The sequence below is a fragment of the Rhincodon typus genome, chromosome 6 (genome assembly GCF_021869965.1).
Source record: "Rhincodon typus isolate 14 chromosome 6, sRhiTyp1.1, whole genome shotgun sequence".
Classification (NCBI taxonomy): domain Eukaryota; kingdom Metazoa; phylum Chordata; class Chondrichthyes; order Orectolobiformes; family Rhincodontidae; genus Rhincodon; species Rhincodon typus.
This window is the reverse complement of record NC_063337.1, coordinates 41289505-41311097: the sequence shown is the minus strand read 5'-3', so window position 1 is coordinate 41311097 and position 21593 is coordinate 41289505. Positions and strand designations below refer to the sequence as shown.

The 21593-nt window shown below is 37.9% G+C and overlaps 1 protein-coding gene across 1 annotated transcript in view; it reads left to right on the top strand.

Moving 5' to 3' along the window:
• LOC109927222 (cullin-5) overlaps positions 1 to 21593 on the top strand; it is a 76369-nt gene that overhangs the window by 40124 nt on the left and 14652 nt on the right. The window contains exons 7-14 of the mRNA XM_048597946.1: positions 3592 to 3685; positions 5692 to 5822; positions 9181 to 9288; positions 10651 to 10715; positions 12357 to 12489; positions 14188 to 14319; positions 19723 to 19846; positions 20103 to 20278. Coding sequence (XP_048453903.1) covers positions 3592 to 3685; positions 5692 to 5822; positions 9181 to 9288; positions 10651 to 10715; positions 12357 to 12489; positions 14188 to 14319; positions 19723 to 19846; positions 20103 to 20278 — 963 coding nt within the window. The remainder of the gene's footprint in view (positions 1 to 3591; positions 3686 to 5691; positions 5823 to 9180; positions 9289 to 10650; positions 10716 to 12356; positions 12490 to 14187; positions 14320 to 19722; positions 19847 to 20102; positions 20279 to 21593) is intronic.

Sequence of the window (21593 nt, the reverse complement as noted above, 5' to 3'; positions counted from 1 at the left end):
TACATAGTGCCTTTCATGACCTCAGAACATACCAAAGTACTTTGCAGGCAATTAATACTCTCTACATGTTGACACTGTTATCCCAAGAATTATGGCAAACTCTCTTAAACAGATCATGCCTTGTAAACTTTACATTCACTGTATAGGGCAGGTGGGGCCTTAGTTTAATGCTGGGGAAAATAACACCTCTGATTATGTAGCACTCTCTTAGTTCTGCACCAAACTGTCAGGCTTGATGCTTGTGCTCTAGTCCTGGAGTGGAACTTGAACTCAGAACCTTCTGATTTATATCTGAGAATGCCAGCAACTGAGTCACAGCTGGCACCTATTGGGAGCAATTGAGTGGAATTTGTCACTGGGGGTGCCGGTGATGCATTGGTAGTGTCTCTACCTCTGGTCCAAGAGTGCTTGGTTCAAGTCTGTCCTTGAGGTATGTGATATCACCTCTGAACAGGTTGCTTAGTAAATATCTAGAATCTGTCATTGTTCTGAGATTTAGAAGAATGAGAGATGATCTTATTCAAATGTGCAAAGTTTTAAGAAAGCTTGACACAGTAGATACTGAGAATTTTTCCCTTGGTTGGAGAGTCTGGATCTGGGATTATGGTCTCAAGATAAGGGGTTAGCCTTTGAGATGGGAAATATCTTCACTCGGATTGGCCAACAGAGAAAGAAGCTTTCATAGAATGTAATATTGCATTTGCGTCTCAGACCTCTGCAATCTCTCACCATTAAGGTAATATACTATCAATTTTAGCAGGAAGAACAAAAAAAATTTCCCACATCCTACACCATTTACCACAACTATACCCACTCACTTAACCTATCTATATATTTTAGTAGCATCCTTATATCTTTTTAATACTTACTTTCCTATCTTTCTTTGATTGTCAGCAAATTCGGCAACCATACCTTTTGTCCATTTATATAAGATAAGTCAACTCACCTGTAGTTTCTTACTTTCTTGCTTTCTGTCATCTTCCCTGTTTGAATAAAGGAGTTACCTTCACAAAACTCCAGTGTGTTGGGTCCATCCTAGAATCGAGAGTTTAGGAAGATTAAAGCCAACATGTCAACTATCTAACCAGCCATTTCTAAGACCAAGAATGCAGTCTATAAGGACCCAGGAACTTGTCAGCCTGCAGCTCCACAAGTTTACTTGGTATCACTTCTCTTGTGATTGTGATTGTCATTTTTCCTGTGTAGTTCCTACCTCCTGATCCACCGATTTATTGCTGATATGGGAGACGTGTTCTGGTTCATCGGGCATGGACTATTGAGGAACACTTCCCAGACCAGTCTTTGCGCCACACATTCATCTCTCTTATCTGATTTGCCCTATGCTAATTTGCAAGTGGCTCAGGTAATAATGCAGAGATTATGACATTTGTGGTTCTGCTTCCTACATTGGCATTTAGTTTCTCATACTGACTAAGGGATAACTTTCTCTTTGTCATGCCTATGTTGTTGCTACCTACATGGATTCTACCAACTGAATCCTTCCAATTCAATTGCAAATTGTTTCAACCCCTGGCACCAGGCAGGCAACACAAATGTCTGAACCAGTGCTCTTGGCAGATAATGTATCAATTCCCCCCGCCGCGCACCCCTCTTCCCACACTGACTCCTACCACTGCTCTTTCTTCTTACTTCCTCCTCTGTACCATGGTCAGTTAGCTCATTCACCATACACATCCAGACAAGCTGAAAGAACCTTAAATCTGTTGGACAATTGAAAACGCTGATGTTCCTGCCCTCTGAGTTCCCTTACCTGCTTCGTTTGCAGTCACATTCTCCTGTCCCTGAACATTGACCAAATCAGATCACTCTATCCTCAGATGTGTGACTGCCTCCTGTTCCAAAACTGGTGTGTCACAATGCCTATGGTGCAGCCTTCAGCTTGTTAACTCTTGAGTTGAAGCTGGTCAAACTTCAAACATTTGCCGCAGACCTTTTGCTCGCAGTGACACCCAGGAACTCCCATGTGCTACAACTGTGACATATCACCTGACCTGCCATCCTTAATGTGTTCTAAGCGACTGATCAATTAATTTGTATGTTTTGTAATGTTTTATCTTTTTATTCGCCTTACCACTAATTAACTACAAATATTTTTAATCAACCTATTTGGACATATAATGAAACACCTCCAAGGCAGGTGAGACTTGAACCCTGACATTCTGGCCCAGAGGTAGGGAGACTACATCACAAGAACTTTCAGCAACTAGTTGTATAAAGTATATTAAACCTTAGGGATTGAATGCGCCTTAGTCGCTTATCAGATAATCGCCACATAATTTGCTGCTTCTCCTGTTCCAGACTAAGAAAAAATTCCTGAGGCTAAAGAAGTTTAGAAGAAACGAAAGTTATAGAATACCTCTTCCTCTGCATTCCTTGAACACCTATAATCATTTAGCTTTTACACTTAAGTGCTAAATAGCATTAAGTTGGCTAGTTTCACGTTTTTTAAACCAACCTATTTGGGCATGTTATGACACATCTCGGGGACGTGTGTCTCTTTGGCCTAGCGTCAGGGACACTAATACTGTGCCAAAAAAATCACTGGTTACTTCTTTATCCTCCTGAGATAAAAGGCTCTTCTGACTAACTTAAGGATCCAGTTTCAGTGTGTTCTTAAGCTGTTCTTTCACCACAAGCTTTGATAAAACCTTACTTAAGGCTGGCAACAACAAAATTTGAACTGTAGGTTTCACTTTAATGCCAACTATAAACTAAATTAGATTGAACAAGATAAAACTTTCTTGCCCAACAGTTGCACATGCATGCAACAAACTCTCGTTTTAAAAAAAGCAGCCATGTGGCAATGTTTTTGTGATGCTGATTGAGGGACAAAATAGTACTATAAAATATTATGAGAGAGTTCTTGAGGAATTGTATAAAAAATTTCAGCTGAAAATCTCAACCTTGAAAAGGACAGAATTCCCTTAGTTTATGAAGTGTCAAGCCAGATTTTTGCACTCTAACTGTAAATCTTGAACCCACAACCTTCTGATTTGGAGGTGTGAGTGCTATCAGCTGAGCCAAGGCTGATTCATCAGGAAAGAAGTTGAGAAAGACACTCTGTCATGCTTAGGGTAAGGGGGAGCCATGGGCTGGAGTATGGTTTGGCCTGTAGTTAAAAGCAAAGGGGAAAGAAGAAGCTTAGCAAGTGGTCTCAAGCTTAGTTACTAATAAATACATGAATGGCCTTCAGTAATTATTGGTGTTTTGGCTGGTCTGGGAGAAGATGGGATGGATTAAGCTGCTGTGTGGCAGTGGAGAAGAGAAGTGGATATTAATGTAGTGAGATTTCCATCCTACATTTGGAAGTACGCTTCCTTACGAGACAAACTAAGCAGACGTAATTTACATTTGGAATTATTGTTTCTTTCTCCTCTTTATTTATGGTCTTTTAATTTAATTTGAGTATGCAAATTTTGCAATTGTATCATATTAGAGAAAGGATGTAATGACATTTCAGAAAGACCTGGCTAGCTTTTTGAGTGTGCAAATACCACAGATTAGTTATAGTCCTGACTCCAATGAAAAATGTTTGAAAAAACTGTGTTAATTGTAAGAGTTTTATTTCAGCTGATGGAGTGCTGTGTGAATGCCCTGGTGACTTCATTTAAGGAAACAATTCTAGCTGAATGCCCAGGCATGATCAAACGTAATGAGACAGATAGTGAGTAAAATTGTAATTATTGATTTTATTTACATTAATTAGGTTGTGATGTACAAATTATTCTTTACGGTTATTCCAAATGGTTACATGATGACCAATCAAAATATTTGTTTTATGCTTCCACACTGCAGTAAAAGTGCTAATTGTTCTATCATTATTTACATGGGTCAAAATTTAAAGCTTCTATTCAAATAAAATTGCAGCTGTATGTATGATATTTTGGTAGAGTTACTTCTTTGCTTTTTTGTTCTGGCCATTCTGCATTTTCAGTTTCCTTTTATTTTAGCTGTGCTTTATCTTGCTTCTTAAATTGGACAACTGGTCAACCTTTTGGGACAAAGATTCCCAACTTTTCACTTTCTTATTCTCGACTTCCTGAGTCAAAATTCTCCGAAAGAAATTCTCCAGAAGAATGCCTGCAACCTACTAAAATATAATTTTCTTTTAAGCTTCGCATTGAATATTATGGTACTGTCTGGAAATTCAGAGCTCTTCATATCTGAAAGTCAATTAATGTGTTATGAGTTGAAGAGTCTTCCATTAGACTGCCAAACGATTGTACAGCATTTTTATGCTTTTTCTGATCAAGCTTATAGAATCATAAAATTCCTACAGTGCACATAGAGGTCAGTCAGTGCATTGAGTCTGCATTCACTCTCCAAAGAGCATCCCACCCTCCACCCTTTCCTGGTTACCCTGCATTTACCATAGCTGACCCACCTAGTCTGCACATCCCTGGACACTACAGGGAATTTAACATGGCCAATCCACTTAATCTACCTAACCTGCAAAATTTTGGACTGTGGGAGGAAACCAGAGCACCCAAAGGAAATTCACCCAGATATCATGAGAACATGCAGACTCCACACAGACAGTAACCCAAGGCTGGAATTGAACCCGGATTCCTGACACTGTGAGGCAGCAGTGCTTACTGCCAAGCTATCAAGCTGCCCTCCATGAAAGGGAAATGCTTCTGTTTTCCATATCGACCGTGCCCAACTACCGGCAATGTAAAAAAAAAATTATTTACTTCTAGCTGTGTCTGTGCTGCATTTGCAAGCGCATAATGTCCTTGCAGGTATTATTAAAGGCAAATTTCATTCAAGTTCATACAGTGCCAAGTTTGAATTGTGGCCACCATTCTGATTCTAAATGAGTTAAATTCAAAGCAGTTCTGATTCAGTAGCCTATTTTGTATGAAGCTATTGCATGGCAACAAATGTAATCTCAACCAGTAAGTCCTTTTTTTAGTTTAAATGTTTATTTGAATTGTACACTAACATGTCAGACAGTGATTTAGTAGATACACAAAATTGTGGAGTTTATTTCTTCATAAATTGAGCCAATCATACTTAAAAACAAAACATGATAGTGAACTATGAAGCTGGTACCTAAAAATGTATAAGTTATTAAGATCTGGATCTATATATAAAGTTAAAAATAACTGAATTAATCTGTATTCTGAGTATTTAGAAATATTTATTCACTTTTATTGATTTTAGAAATAATGATTTCAACAAATGACCTGGCTTTATCAGCCATATGGAATACTAATCTAAAATATTTCTTAACTTGCTATATGTGTAGCAAGCTGGAAATCAGAAACAAAAATGGAAATTGCTGGAAAAACTCAGGTCTGGTAGCACCTGTGGAGAGAAAACAGAGTTAATATTTCAGGTCCAGTGACCCTTCTTCAGAACTTAGTTCTGTTTCTGATCAAAACATTGCAGATGCTGGAAATCTGAAGTAAAAACAGGAAATATTGGAAATAATCTTGCAGGCCACATCTGTGGCAAGAGAAACGAGTTAAAATTACAGAACGTGACTTATTGTCAGAACAGGGGAAAATTTAAAAATGTAATAGGGATGGGTGGGGTAAGGACAAAAGGAAGATTTATGATAGGTTGGAAGACTTAATTAATAAATGAAGGAAGAGTTGAGTCTACAAAGCCAGAAATAATGACATATGTTATATTAGATGTTGATGAGTTTGTTCATTTCTGCAGAGCTACACTTGATGTTTACATTGATGGATAAAGTTCCAAATGGGATTGAGCCAATGTTAAAAGATTTGGAAGAGCACATTATTAGTGCTGGATTGGCAGATATGGTAGCAGCTGCAGAGACCATCACTACTGTAAGTATTTAAAGGTGCCTGTTAACTAAAGTTCTTCGCTTTCCCTTTACTTACTGGACCTATGCAGCGCATACTCTCAGACTATTCTCAACAACATTAAGGTGACCCCTGCAAGGTGTATAAGAGTCACTTGGGATAACTTGGTGTTTCCCTTGGTTTTGTCAGGAATTCCCAAATATGCAATGGACTAACATTTGGATGGAAAATTGAATTATCAGCTTTCACTTGTAGATTTCGAAGAACCTGTAAAACACATTGAGAAGCCATTCACCTACAATCGTTTAAAGATATATTGTGATCTTTTCATATAAATTAGGTAGAGGTACTCACAGAGTGACAGTTCACGGAGTTATAGCGTCATACAGCACAGAAACAGACCCTTCAGACCTTACTCCCATACTAAACTAGTCCCACCTGCTTGCACTTGGCCCATATCCTTGCAAACATTTCGTATTCATGTACCTATACAAATGTCTTTCAAATGTTGTAACTGTACCCGCATTCACCACTTCCTCTGGAAGTTATTTCACACATGAACCACTCTGTGTTTAAAAAAAATTGCCCCTCATGTATTGTTTAAATCTTTCTGCTCTCACCTTAAAAATATGCCCCCTAATCTTGAATTCCCCCACTCTAGGTAAAAGACACCTGCCATTTACCTTGTTAAGATGCTGTGCGAAGATGTGTAGCTCCGGTTGTGGATGAGGTTGTTGGCTTGCTAGCTGAGCTGGCTGGTTATCAAATGACAACCAGCCAGCTCAGTGAGCAAACCAACAACTTCATTCACTTTATCTATATCCCTCATTGTTTTACAAACTTCTATAAAGAGACCCCTCACCCTCCAATGCTCCAGTGGGAAAAGTCCCAGCCTACCCAGCCTCTCCTTAAACTCCAACCTTCCAGTCCTGGCAACATCCTGCTGAACCTCTTCTGAACCCTCTTCAAATGAATCATATACTTCCTATAATAGGGCAACCAGAACTGAACACAGTATTCCAGAAGAGGTCCCACCAACGTCCCGTACAACCTCCATATATAATGTCCCAACTTCTGTAGTCGAAGGTCTGAGCAATGAAGGCAAGCATGCTAAACACCTTCTTAACCAATGTGATGCAAACTTCAAAGAATTATGTACCTGAATCCTTAGGTGTCTCTGTTCAAAATCACTATCCAAGGCCCTATTTTTAATTGTGCAAGTCCTGCCCTTGTTTTCTCTTTAATCAAAATGTAATACCTCGCATTTATCCAAATTAAACTCCATATGCCGCTCTTCAGCCCATAGACCCAATCGATCAAGATCTCTTTGTAATCTTAGATAACCTCCTTCACTGTCTGCTAAACCGCCAATTTTGGTGTTATCCACAAAATTACTAACCATGCCTCCTATGTTCTCATCTAAATCATTTATTTTAGTAACAAACAAAAGACAAACCAGCACCGATCCCTGTGGATTACCACTGGTCACAGACCTCCAGTCCCAAAAACAACCCTCCACTATCGCTCTGTCTCCTGTCATCAAGCCAATTTTGTATCCAATTGGCAAGCGAATCCCAAGTGATTTAACTTTACTAAGTAGTCTACCACACAGAACGTTGTCAAAGGCTTTACTAAAGTCTAAGTAAACAATGTCTGCAGCTCTGCCCTCCTCCGTCTTCTTGGTTACTTCCTCAAAAAACTCAATCAAGTTTGTGAAATGCAATTGCCCTCACACAAAACCATGCTGACTATCCCTAATCATTCCTTGCCATTCCAAATGCATTTCAATTTTCTCTTTCAGAATCACCTCCAACAACTCGCACACCACCAAAGTCACACTCGCAGGTCTACAGTTCCTTGGCTTCTGCTTACATCCCTTCTTAAACAAAGGCACTGCATTAGACACTCTCTAGTCATCTGGCACCTCACCTGTAGTTATAGATGATACAAATATTTCTGCCAGGTGCTCTGCAATTTCCTCCCTAACTTTCCACAACCTCATGGGATACGTTAGAACAGTTGGAGTGATTTTTTGTTTTCTTTCCTTTTCATGGTTTAAAGGTATGAAAATCCTTTATGTAAGGAGACTTTAGAAGAGCAGAAAAATACTAATATAGCCCCTATTGCAATATTTCACCATTGATAAACTGCAAAACCTCAAGCATTAAAAACTGTTCCTAATTCAGTTTTTATAACTGAATAAAGTTAATTCTTGAAAGACCATATGCCAAGGATAGTGTTCAGTTATTACATTTTGGAAGTCAGATTATCAGTTGAGTTGCACTTGTAGCTTTTGCTCCTACATTAAAATGTCTTCCAGGTTGTAAACCTGTCTGAATTAATTAAAGATCTCCAGATACTTCTGTGAGCTCTCTATTCTCTATTGCCAAATGATTTGTAACTTAGAGACAAACATGTAATTTCAATTTCACTTGGTATTGTGATGAAGTATCAGTAGGATGAAATAGAAATGATGAAGATACTCGAGTACAAATGTCATGTCCATAGCAGTGTATGCTCGTGTGAAAAAGGCATTCGATAAATCGCCACACCAAAAATTCTTGGCAAAATAAGTACTCGTGGTGTGGCAGATGATGTACTAACATAGATTGAAGATTGATTGGAAGCAAAGAATAGGGACAGATAGGTCATTTTCAGCTTGACAAGCTGTAGCTTGTGGTGTGCCACAAGAATTGGTGCTGAGACCTCAACCATTTGCAATCTATGTTAATGACTTGATGAAGGGACCAGATCTCTAGTAGCTAAATTTGCTGATGATGCAATTGTCAAGTGGGCAGAAGGAATTTATAAAGGATAAATGGGCAAAATTTTGGCAGATGAAGTACGATGTGGTAAATGTGACTTGTCTATTTCAGAAAGATTAGAAAGCAGTAAATTAAGTTAAATGGAGAGACTGCAAAGCTCTACTTTAAAAGAGGATCTGGGAAACCTGGTACATATATCAACTTCTGTGATTCAAATCATGCAGCTACCGCAATGATTTGAATGCAACAGTAATGTTGACATTTATTGTAAGGTTAAGCAAGTATAAACGAAGGATTTGAGGCCACAGCACCACACCCCTCGCCCCCACTCTGCTGGGAGTCATTAGTCTGTGGCATTGTCCTTCCCAGAGAACAGCAGAGGGTCAATGAATATATTCAGGGTTTATTTAGAGTTTAGATTGTCAAGGAAGTACAGGGTTATGGGGATGCAGAAAGAAAAGTGGGGCTGAGGCTACGATCAGAGAAACCACGATCTTGCTGATGAAGAGAAATAGACTTGAGGGGCTGAATGGCCTCTTTCTGCTCTTGCTTCTTATGTTTTTCTGCGTGTTAGTTTGCGCTTTTTAACATAAAACAATTTTTTTTTCCTCTTGCAGGATTCTGAAAAATACGTTGAGCAGTTGCTTACATTGTTTAATCGATTTAGTAAGTTGGTAAAAGAAGCATTTCAAGATGACCCTCGTTTTCTTACTGCTAGAGATAAAGTAAGTGGATATTTGCTTTAATATTGAGGATTTGGATACTTTCCAAATTTAGAAATTTTTTGAAAGCTGACTTAAAGTTCTTTTAAAAAGGTACTTGTATCTGTGTAGCAAACTGTTAATGTAGACCTATAGATTTTAACCTGGTTGTTGAATGGTTCAAACATAGGTGATGTAGTTTGTTACGATCCAGGACCAGACCACCAAATTTGTTGCAGTCTGGCTAGGAGCCATAGTATTTATTTTTCAAATGGCCAAATGTAAAATCCAGGGGACTTAACAAAGAAATAAAGCCATGAGGTTTCATGGTTTTGAACAAACAACAATAAACTTTGCTATACAAGGTTACAGCAGTAATACAATCTACAATGCAGGTGCAACTTGTATTCTGATGCCCAGCATTAACATGTACTAAATATGTATAGTAGACTGTGATACAACAGCTCACAGTGCACATCAAGTAGCAAATGCTGTCGAGATAGATCCTACAGATTTCTCAGTCATTCCCTCCTGATTTTAATGACACAATGGGTCATCAAATCTAAACTTCACAAGGGATAACAATTCTTCATGGCTTAGCCTTGAAACTCCCCCTCACAAGCTGTTCTATCAAGGATTTCTTCGATGACTACTCCTGTTATGGTTGACCACTCTCCTTTCGCAAAACAACTCCTCTTCCTTGACGCTAGAAACTGCACTTCAGTAAGTATTCACAGGCACGGCTCAAAATACTGCTTGTGGGCTTTTCAACCCACACTGTCAGCTGTACTGACCTATTAATGGCACAGTTTCTAAGCCTTCATAGATTCCACGACTTTTTCGAAGCCCTGAATCCAACACTTAATTCACTACTGGAGCTTCTTCCTGAGTTGTAACAGCTGAGAGATATCCACCTGTTGTTGGGACTTCTCCCTGAGTCCTCTACACAGTTGCATTCCCAGTGGTAGAGCGTGGAGACCAAGTGGACTTTATGATGGGCAGCACTGCTTTTTTTTTCTCCAGTCAATTTGAACTTGGACCTGCTTTACAGTGACCCCAAACTGTTTTGACTGACCTATTGAACTTTGCGACAAATCCTGTCCCCTGTTCTTAGTTAGAATTGAGTATAACTGATGTTTTGGAACAGTCACATTAAGAAGCCCTTAGAACTTTTTGTTCCTCAAATTTTACCATTTTCACAGAATTCTGAGTGTACAGCACAAATTACATGCATGTAAAGATTCTTTCACAAGTTAGAAACAGCATAACTTGTAATATTTTTATTGTTCTGTGTTGCCTTTGTCAGTTTACTATGTCAAAATATTGAAAACTTGCTATGCTGTGTTTTGATAATTTTGTTTTATCTGAAAAATGTCTTCCAAACAGGCATATAAAGCAGTTGTGAATGATGCTACCATATTTAAGCTTGAACTGCCTTTGAAGCAGAAAGGGTGAGATCTTTTCTAGAATACTATTGCAAATGAACAATTTTATAAAATTTAAAGGCTGTTAAAAATATTTTATTGGTAGCACAGTGGAACAGTTTGGAAAATATCGTTACTTAGTGCAAGTCACACATCTTCAAACAACCACTCTAAAGATTAGAGTTTTTCTCTTCTAATTCCTTCGTTAATCCAGAGTGGCCTGAAGATGCTGTTTTCAAAGGGTAGAATTCCATTGCCATGAAGACCACTTCAGGACCCAACCCATGTGGCTATACCTTATAACGCACTCAACAGCTACTACTTGCAGTGCCTTTAACTTAGCAAATATCTGAGGCATTTCATAGGATTGTTATCAAACATAATTAATTGAAGCTCAAGAGGTATTAAGACGAGTGACCAAAAGCTTGGTCAAAGTGGTAGGTTTTAGGGACTGCCTTAATGCGAGCAAAAATAGAGAGTTGAGAAGGTTTAGGGATGGAACTTCAGAGCTTATAGCCATGTTGAAGTCATGGTCCCCAAACGTGGATTGATTTTAAAATTAGGAATACACAAGAGGGCAGCATCAAATTGATTTTGAAAGCTTCACTTTTCTGCAAAGATCGCTGAATAATAATCAAATCAGATCCTACCCTAATACAAATCAAGAAGTCTAATTTAAGAATATTGTCGAATGATTTGTGCCCACTGAACAGTACATTAACTGCTGAGATCCATTGCAAAAGCTAGTCTTTTTTAACGTACCCTGAAGTAAAGAATTTTCAAATGAATTGCAATGAAATATGGAATATGGTAGAAGTAATTTTCAGAGCAATGGAGCTAGGGTTCCATCAACACAGTTTTAAATAGCAGTCTCCTTCGGACAGCAACTAATTTGCATCGAGCAAAGGTTGTCATGGGCTATACATGAGTGAAATTCAATCTGAGCTACATTTGATAATCTCAGCCATCTCTTGACTAACCACAGGATTATTAACATTTGGCACAAACTCCTCATTTAATCCTCATCTGCTTCAGCAGTAGAGTTGGCTGTGCATTATGTGTTAAGGATGCAGGATATTTTAAGAATGAAAGAGAAGTAGATTAAATATATTGTTTTCAGAAATGTAATCATTTTCTCTTCTCATAAAATCTACTCTTCCAAGAGACCCATCTTCTGCTCCCTCATCGTTAATGGTGCTTTTTGAATAGGAACTATCCTGCTCCTTTCAGAATCTTCTTGGGACAAAGCTGCGCAGTTGATCCATATGATCTCTCAAACAACTAACCCTTTTCTGACTTACAACCCATTCCTAATGACCTTTTCCTTTCTAAGGTCTAGTTTGTGTCATTGTAATTGTCCTGTGTGCCTATTTCTTCAATAACTCCTTGCTTGAAATCCTTCAGTTTGGCCTTTGCCTTGCTTGGAGCAACAAGATTTTCCTGCCTACCTGCTGTGGTTATGACCATGGTCATGATGCATGACTGGGATGAAACAGACAAAGTATCAGCAACTGTTCTAATATTACATATGTTCAGCTGCTGATCACAGAGTACAATATCCACATTGTTTAGTGGAAAACCAAATCTTACTCCATTTGTGTTTCTAATTGTGAATTTGGAATTTACTTGAAAAATACATAAATATTTTATATTGCTGTTTAAATTTAGAGTTGGGTTGAAAACTCAGCCTGAATCAAAGTGCCCAGAGCTACTAGCAAATTACTGTGACATGTTACTAAGAAAAACGCCACTCAGTAAGAAGCTTACTTCGGAAGAAATAGAGGCAAAGCTAAAAGAAGTGGTATGTATGTTTCTGATACACTATAGGTTTAACTGTCTGGCTATTTGTTTATCTAGTGATCTAAATTTCTTCACACAGTGACATAACATAATTTTCTGAAAACTGCAAACTCTAAATCCAGGTGACAATTCAAGTCTTTTTGTTTAATAAGAATCACCAATGTGCAATTTGTGTTCAATTTGTTTTGAGTTTTGTAGCAAAACAAATTAAAACACAATGTGCTAGTTTTTATACTCCATATCTTGCAGGGTGCTAATGGTGAGCACCACAATATATTTTTGCTTGGTTGGACAATTCGTTTCTCAGATTTTGGCTGTATTCAGTTGATGTTTGGTCCAAGCACTTTATTATTTTTAATTATCAAAAGCATTCTAATCCAATGGGATTATAAGGAACGTCCTTTTTTGTATCATCTCTGGATTTTTCAGATATTAGCACGTCAAAGTGCTTTGCCTGTTTTGAAGAGTGTGTTTCATTTGGCTTTTAATGAAACTTTGACATCTGTTTTGAATTGTTGGTTAAAACTCTCATTCAAATCCAAGTATGTGAAGTCAAGTGAAACCAAAACTTCCATTTTGTCATAGCACTATATAAAGGTTATAGCACAGAAAGATCCATTCAGACCATTGTGTCCAAGCTGGCTGAATAAACTAGCCACCCATTATAATCCCACTTTCTAGCACCTGGTCTGTAGCCTTGTGGATGACATTGTTTCAGGTACAGACCCAGGGTCCTTTTAAATGAGTTGAGGGTTTCCATCTCAACCACCAAACTGGACAATGACTTACAGACACCCACAACTCTCTGGGGTTTTAAAAAAGAGAAATTTATCATGTCCTGTCTAATCCTTCTACAACCACCACCTAAAGCTTGTAAGCTGTTTCCTGCAGTTCTGTACTACCAGTGTGAGCCTGAGTCCATGGCCAGATAGAACCATGCCAATAGAAGCAAAATCTGTTTCAGTTGGATGAACTAGAATCATAATTACAAAGCACAGAAGGAGGCTATTCAGTCCATTCTGGCTGTGCCAGCTTTTTGAAAGAACTATCCAGCTAGTCCCACTTCCCAAATTTTTCCCATAGAGATATTTTCCTCTTCAAAAATTGATCCTATGTGCTTTAGATGTTTTGGTCTCCTTTTAAATCTGGAATGTTAATGCATAGGAGATGTTTGTGTCTATAGAATCGTTCTTTTAAGTTTCAAAGGAAACCAGTATGCCTATTACCTAATACAGTGTTCAACTGATTATGCTACAACAGCTTCAGTGATGCCCAGTTTGGTGGTTGAGATGGAAACCCTCAACTCATTGAAAAGGATCCCAGGTCTGCACCTGAGGTACTGTGGAGCTTGATAAGTTGAAAATAATAGGGTTATCCCAAAGTATACTTTGTTGTTCTCGAGTATCAAATTAGCAGTATTGATTTCTGTCTTGCACCATATTCATTAGTTTTGTGCTGAACTATTTAAGTCTGGTTTTAAGTTGTGTTCAGGCACTTGGGCAAGGATTTTTTCTTTAATGACACTCTTGACTCAGTTTCTTTTCCTTTTCAACACTTTTGGCAAGGGTGGCTTAAACTTAGATTTGACTTACACTGTTCTCAGAGATCAGGAGCAAGGTACAAGACATTGTATTTCCATGCAAGCAAGGAAAAATTGATTGCAAACATTGCTTGAATTCTCATACATTACTTTTAACAGTTACTTGTACTGAAGTACGTGCAAAACAAAGATGTCTTTATGCGGTACCATAAAGCTCATCTGACGAGGCGCTTAATCCTGGACATATCGGCTGACAGCGAGATAGAAGAAAATATGGTGGAATGGCTTAGGGTGAGTAAATGTCAAAATTATGTTTTGTTTTCGTAATGTTTCACCTTCCCTGAATACAATATACTGTTCTTCATAGGATCTCTACTGTTTAGGTTCAGTTAGGAGAGTGGTAAGTAAATGACCAAATAAAATGTGGTCTCGCTCTCAGTTCTGGGAATAACATTGCTTGTTGGTCAAGTGTAAACTTCCCTTGATAAAGGGCAAGAGGATTTTTTCCCCTATCTCCCAGGTGTCATAAACTACTTGATGTAGTTGTTCAGACTTTGTTTTAAAAACATCAATGAAAATGGGGCATGTTAATAATTAGGCAAGATAAGGATTTGAATCAAAGGAAGGCCAATTCTTTTTCTCCCCCACATCCTCGTCCTATGCACAGGCATGTGCACCTCCCACATTCCTGGCCAACATTTATTCCTTGACCAATATTATTTTTCTTGAATGTCCCAGGATGTGAAAACTTCATTGCAAAATCAAGTTGTTTTCTTTCCTTAATCAGATGAGCCAAAGTGGAGTTGCATGACAAATCAATTTTTCCAGTGGCTAATTAAATCTTCTAATCCATTGCTGTCAAGATTTAGGATATATGTTTCATTCAATCTTATAAATTATCTATTATGTTTATATATGGCCTTTGGAGTCCACCCTAGCTTTGCTGTATAAAAGTCCCATTGTCCAGTGTAGTTTTGTGATCCTTTTGAATTAATACATTTTCAACTTTGGCTGTAATCAAGAAAAGATGTTTGATGTATGAAGATTTGGGCATCATTGTACAGCAAAAATACTTTTCTAATATGTGGAGTCATTTGGTAGTATAGAACTTGAATATTGCTGAAAAAGATGCATTTTGTCAAAGCTTTCCTTCGTCTAACTTGTATACTCAATGGCAAAGCCTCTAACAATCAGAGCACACTTACTAACCAATGAGCACACTCTTTTATACAGGAGAAGTTTTCCCTTTATATTGGTTTCCCACTGAGTGCAAAGCGAAAAGCTTTGATAGAATGTCTCTTTTCTGCAGTACTTTGTAATGCATATTTAAGATTAATTTAATCACAATAATTCTGGTTTATTGAGATGCCCCAGTTTACCCATACAGACCTAAATTCATTAGGTTGTTCCTGGCATTTATACAATATGTGACAATGGTGATAGGCTTTGAAGCAGTAACTTGATTGGGCTGTGGAAAGTTCCACAACAAGCTGTACTCAGTCTTACAAAAAGTATTTGACAAATTTCCATGTGATTGCCAACAAGTGAAGTCCAAAAGTAAATCTTGGGGTTGTATGAGAAATTGGCTAAAGGAGACAAAAAAGTTTGTGTTTTGGTAGGGCTGGAGGAGCAGTGCTGAACAGAGTGACCCATAAGTAGGTGTTGGCAGCACTATATAAAAGCAGGACAAATCCAACCCAGCCAGTTACTGCCCCATCAGTCTATTCTTGATCATCAGTAAATTGACAGAATGTGGCATCGATAATACTATCAAGCAGCAATAACCTGCTCAGTGTGTTTGAGTTCTATCAGGGCAATTCACCTCCTGACCTCATTAAGCCTTGGTTCAAACATGGACAAAAGAGCTGAATTCCAGGTTTGAGATGCTATGCTGCATCATCTACCTGCACTGCTCTTCAGGTGACTTGGCATTTTTATGTCTAGTTTCAATATCCTAATCAGTATTGTAAGGTAGAAACTATGTACACAACAATAATCACTATGTGACTTAACATCTTTCTCTCTGACCTTGCATAAATATCTTACATAAATATCATAAGTAACTACAACCTACTTTATTGTTCCAGTTTACTTTCCAAGGTTTCAACTTTATTACTCACTAAGGGAGCCCTTTGTTTATTAATCACTTACTGTATGTGAATTGATAGCTATCCCAAATTTATTTGCTTGAATTTATATCTTTACCCTTCTCTTAATTTCTTCAAAAGTAATCTTCCGGATTCACTGTCCCGAAATCGTTTATCGTCTTACGTTGAAAGTTGAAAGCTTTCTGCAGTCTTTGCTGACAACTCAAACTTTTTAACATATTAGGGCAAGCCTTGTAGCTGCACCTCTTGCTGACACAAGGCTGGCAGATACATGAGTTTACCACAAAGCTCCCCTCAAGCCATTCACCATCCTGATTTGGAAATATATCGCTATTCCTTCACTACCACTGAGTCAAAATCCTGGAATTCCCTTTCGAATGGTATTGTGGGTCAACTCGTAACAGGTGGAGTGCAGCATGCTTCGAGCTTGTGTCAGCAAGAGTTGCAGAATAGCCACAAGACACAGAGCTACAAGGCTTGATCTAATATGTTAAAAAGTTTGACTTATGAGAAAAGACTGCAGAAAGCTTTCAACCTTCAATGTTAAATGATAAATGATTTCAGGAAAGTGAATCTGGATGATTACTTTTAACCAAATTAAGAGAAAGGTAAAGATATACATTTAAGCAAATAAATTTGGGACAAATATCATTTCACACGCAATAAGTGATTCATAAAAAATGGACTCCCTTGGTGAGTAATAAAGTTGAAACTTTGGAAATTTAAACCATTAATTAAAGGAGAATGTGGTTACCCTACAAAACAGAAGATATTTATGTTAGGTCAGAGAGAAAGATGTTAAGTCATATAATTATAAATTACGATACTGATTAGGATATTGAAACTAAACATAAACCTGCCAAGTAACCTGAAGAACAACAGAGGTAGATGTTTCAACACAGCGCCTTTAGCACTTCCAGCACTTTCATCCATGTTTGAATCAAGGCTATAATGAAGTCAGGACTGAGTTGCCTTGGTGGAACCCAAACACAGTGCTACTGAGCAGGTATTGCTGCTTGATAGCATTATTGATGCCACCTTCCATCAATTTATTAATGATTGAGAGTAGACTGATAGGGCAGTAATTGGCTGGGTTGGATTTGTCCTGCTTTTTATATAATGCTGCCAACACCAGTTCATGGGTTCAGTACTGCTCCTCCAACCCTACCAAAACACATAAACAAATCCCGATTTTTTTCCTCCTTTAGCTAATTTGTCACACAATCCCAGGCTTCACTTTTGAACTTCAATATAGGACGGAACGTTCGTCTGTTGGGTGAGAGTGTTAGTAACTAAGTAGAGTATGAAAATAGTTAAAAGCAATACAAATCAGGCTGAAGTGAAAGAGAGAGGTCTTATTCTGGAAGATTAAAGAACCTCACAATTCTAATGAGAGTGATTACAAACTGAGCATTTTTCTGAACTACATAAATATGAATATATAGACCAAGCAAGTCTAAATAATTTGTCAGAACTAAAATGAAAAGTGCATTGAAAATTGATGTTAACAATAACTTAACTATTACTAATATCTTGGGCAGAGTAAAGGGGCAAAATAGGCACATTCAAAATACAATGGAACATTTTAATAGGGTACAATAGGGATGATTTTAATGCACTGTATAATTTTTTCTTGTCCTTGACTGTTATAATGTTTAAAGTTTGCTTGTCTGTACTATACACTTTTTAGCGTGCTTTCTGAATATTATTATGTCACAAGATAAGTTTAATTAGTGGGCTCTGATTGGATTAAACATTGAGGCATGCAGTACATAAATGAGATTATTATGATGCAGGATATAATTTGACCCATTGTGTCTACACTGGCTCCCTGAGCATTTTGACTTGGATCCATCCTTCTGCCTTTTCTCCATAATTTTGATATTATTTCTACTTAAACAATCACCCAAAGACTTGTTGAATACCTCAATTGAACTGGCTCCGCCAGACTTCCAAGCAATGCATTCCAAATCTTAGCTGCTCACTGTGTGTAAAAGGTTTTTTTGACATTTGCTGTATTTGCATATTACCATTTATCTGTGCCCTGTCATTATTAATCCTTTTATAAGAGGAAACAGTTTCTCCCTGTCTACTCTGTCCTGCCCCTCATAATTTTGTAAGCTTGCATCAACTGTCTTGGCCTTTTTCTTCTCCAAGAAAAACAGTCCCAGTTTCTTCCATCCACCTCCATAACTGAAATTTCTCATCCTTGGAACTGTTCTCTCAAACCTCTTTGCTGCACTCTCTTTCCTGAAGAGTGGCACTCAGTATTCTACATGACACACTCCTAAGCTGGAGTATTATACTGGTTCAGTATAATCTCCTTGCTCCTGTATTTCATATTTTTTTATAAAGTTAGGATACAGTATGCTTTGTTAACTGCTCACTCAATCTGTGCTGTCACCTTTAATGACCTGTGTACATATAAATTCAGGTCTTTCATCCACACCCTTTAGGGTAGCCCTTTATTCTAGCCCATATTCTATTTCTCCATTTTTCTTTCTACCAAAATGCATCATCTTGCACTTCTCCACATCGATCTTTATCAGCCGCCTATCTGCTTGCTCATCAACTTGTCAATGTCCTTTATAGTGTTATGCTCTCCTAACAGTTTACATTGTTTCCAAGTTTTGTATAATATGCAAACTGAGAAATTGTTTCCTTCATATCGGGATCTAGATCATTAATGAATATCAGGAAAGCCAAGAGTACCAAAATCAGCTCCTGGGAAGCTCCACTACAAACCTTCCTCCAACCCAAAAATATCCATTAACTATTACTCTCTGTTTCCTATCCCACAACCAATGTTGTATGCATGTCACTACTGTCTTACAGATTTTCAGTCTCAAGCCTATTGAATGAAATTGTATTGCTCGCCTTTGGGAGTCCATGCATACCACATCAATAACTTTGCTCCCCTCGACTATCTGTTGTTGCCTCTTCAAAATCTCAAGAAGTTAGTTAAACATCTCAATTCATTAAGAAATCTATGCTGACTCTTCCTAGGTGAACCTACATATTTTCCTCATTAATTCTATTCCAATGAATTGTTTCAAAAAGATACCCACCACTGGAATTAATCTGACTGGTCTGTAATGCCGAGCTTACCCTTGCAATTTTTTTCTTTTGAGCAAAATATGTCATAATGTTTAAAGTGATGCATATCTATTGTGTACGCGCCTAGATGGAATTTAGGTGATGGAGTCCGTCCAGTGGTTTGGTAATGATGTATTTTTGTTCTGACTTGTTCTCTGGCTGTGGCTCATGCTCTGGCTCTTCAAGGGCATGGAGCTTACCACTCTGGTAAGTGTGTGTTCGAGCCGGTGGTGTCACTGTTCTTAAATTTAGAATGCAATTATTGTAAAAATGGCTTAAAACATTCTGTGAAATCCAATACTCCCAAATTGGGGTATGTTTTATATATTGAATCGTACTTTCAGATTTACATAGTTTAAAACTGATTCAGTAAGTTGATACATTTAATTTAACTAGTAAAGTGCTCACATCTTTTTTCATTGTATTTATTAGTGTTGCGTATTTTTATAAGATAGAACTTTTTAAAAAAATATATAATTGTGTGTTTTAGGAAGTAGGCATGCCTGCTGACTATGTGAACAAGTTGGCCAGAATGTTCCAGGACATTAAAGTGTCTGAAGACCTGAACCAAGTCTTCAAAGAAATGCACAAAAACAATAAGTTGGCCTTACCAGGTATTTTTTTTAAAACTTTGAGAGAGAACATTCTTTTGAATATATGTCACCAATGATTACTGTTTTTTTTAAAATTAAAAAGTTAATACTACACTATTTCAATGCTTAATATGTTCAAAGAATGTGGTTGTGCCTTTGCAGATTAAATTTAACACAATCAAAAATTTATTATTCCTAGAAATGAAAGTCTAAGAGAGTATGAGAGATGCTTATTAGAAATGCTAAAAACTAAATTATAACTCTTAATGCTATTTAGCGGATTCTGTGAATATCAAGATTTTAAATGCTGGTGCTTGGTCACGAAGTTCCGAGAAAGTGTTTGTTTCTCTGCCGACTGAACTAGAAGACCTCATCCCCGAGGTGGAAGAATTCTACAAAAAAAACCACAGTGGTCGAAAGCTGCATTGGCATCACCTCATGTCTAATGGAATTGTAAGTAACAGAATGCTTTTGATCTTGATGTGTAGCCATTGGATGATGTGACTGGCATAGACAGCTTTTGTTTAGTTTGCTGATAAACTTAACCTTCATATTTACAAAAAAGAGTCAGTCAGCAAGTGATGTTATTTGCATTCTGGTAATAAGTTAAAGGAATAAGTAAGCTTGTGAACAGCTTTCTAAAATTGCTAGTTCAAGTTTGGCATGAAATTGAACTAATATTTTTAATTAGTATAATGCTCTTGCTAGTTTTAAGCTTTTTTGGCAAAACTTACTTGTCTTAAATAGATGTAAATAAAATATATTTAAGAGAATCAAAAACAGAAGTTGCTGGGTAAGCTCAGCAGGTCTAGCAGCAGTTGTGAAGAACAAATCAGAGTTAATGTTTCGGGTCTGGTGACCGTTTCACAGAACTAATGGTAGCTAGGAAATGTCAGTTTATATGCAGAAATTAGGGAGGGGTGGGTGGGGTAGGGTGTAAACGATAGGATAGAGCCTGAAGAGAGAGAAGAGCTGTTGGATAGACAAAGGAGTTGATAACGATCTGGCTGGGAGGGTGAATAGTTGTTAATGGGGACTGTTAATGACTAACCATAGGTAGTGTGTAGTGTCAGGCTATGTGATAACAAGGCCTGGTATGTGGGGTAGGGGGCTAGGACATGGGAGAGTTTAGGCCCTAAAATTATTGAACTCAATATTGAGTCCATAGGGCTTCCATCTCCTTTACATTTTGATCATATGGCTGTTAGATTGTTAGCCATTGGCTCCTTCTGGGAAATGTTGAGAGAGTTGGCAGCATTAGGCTTTGTTGTGTTCCCCTAAGATTCCAATGATGTAAGTGTCTGCCAGAAATATACAAGGTCCTGGAGGACAGCTAGCAGTGATAAAATTGTTTCTAAACCTGGTGAAGCTACCAAATAGGACTACTTGGTGCCAAACAGCATAAGCAGAAAGTGACAGAGCTAAACAATCCCGCAACCAGCAGATCAATTCTAAGCTTTGTATTCCTGCCACATTCAATTGTGAATGGTCGTAGACAAGTAAAAACAAAACTCACTAGAGGAGGAAAAGGCTCCACAAATATCCTATCCTCAGTAATGGAAGAGCCCAACCCATCAGTGCAAAAGATATAGCTGACAAATGTACAGCAATCTCTGCCTCCCGCAGTGGTCCCCAGCATCACAGATGCCAGTCCTCAATCCATTTGATTCACTGCATGTATTATCAAGAAATGGGGTTAGAGACAGTGCTGCAAAAGCTATGAGACTGACAGCATTGTGGCCTGCTCCAGAGTTTGCCACTCTCCTAG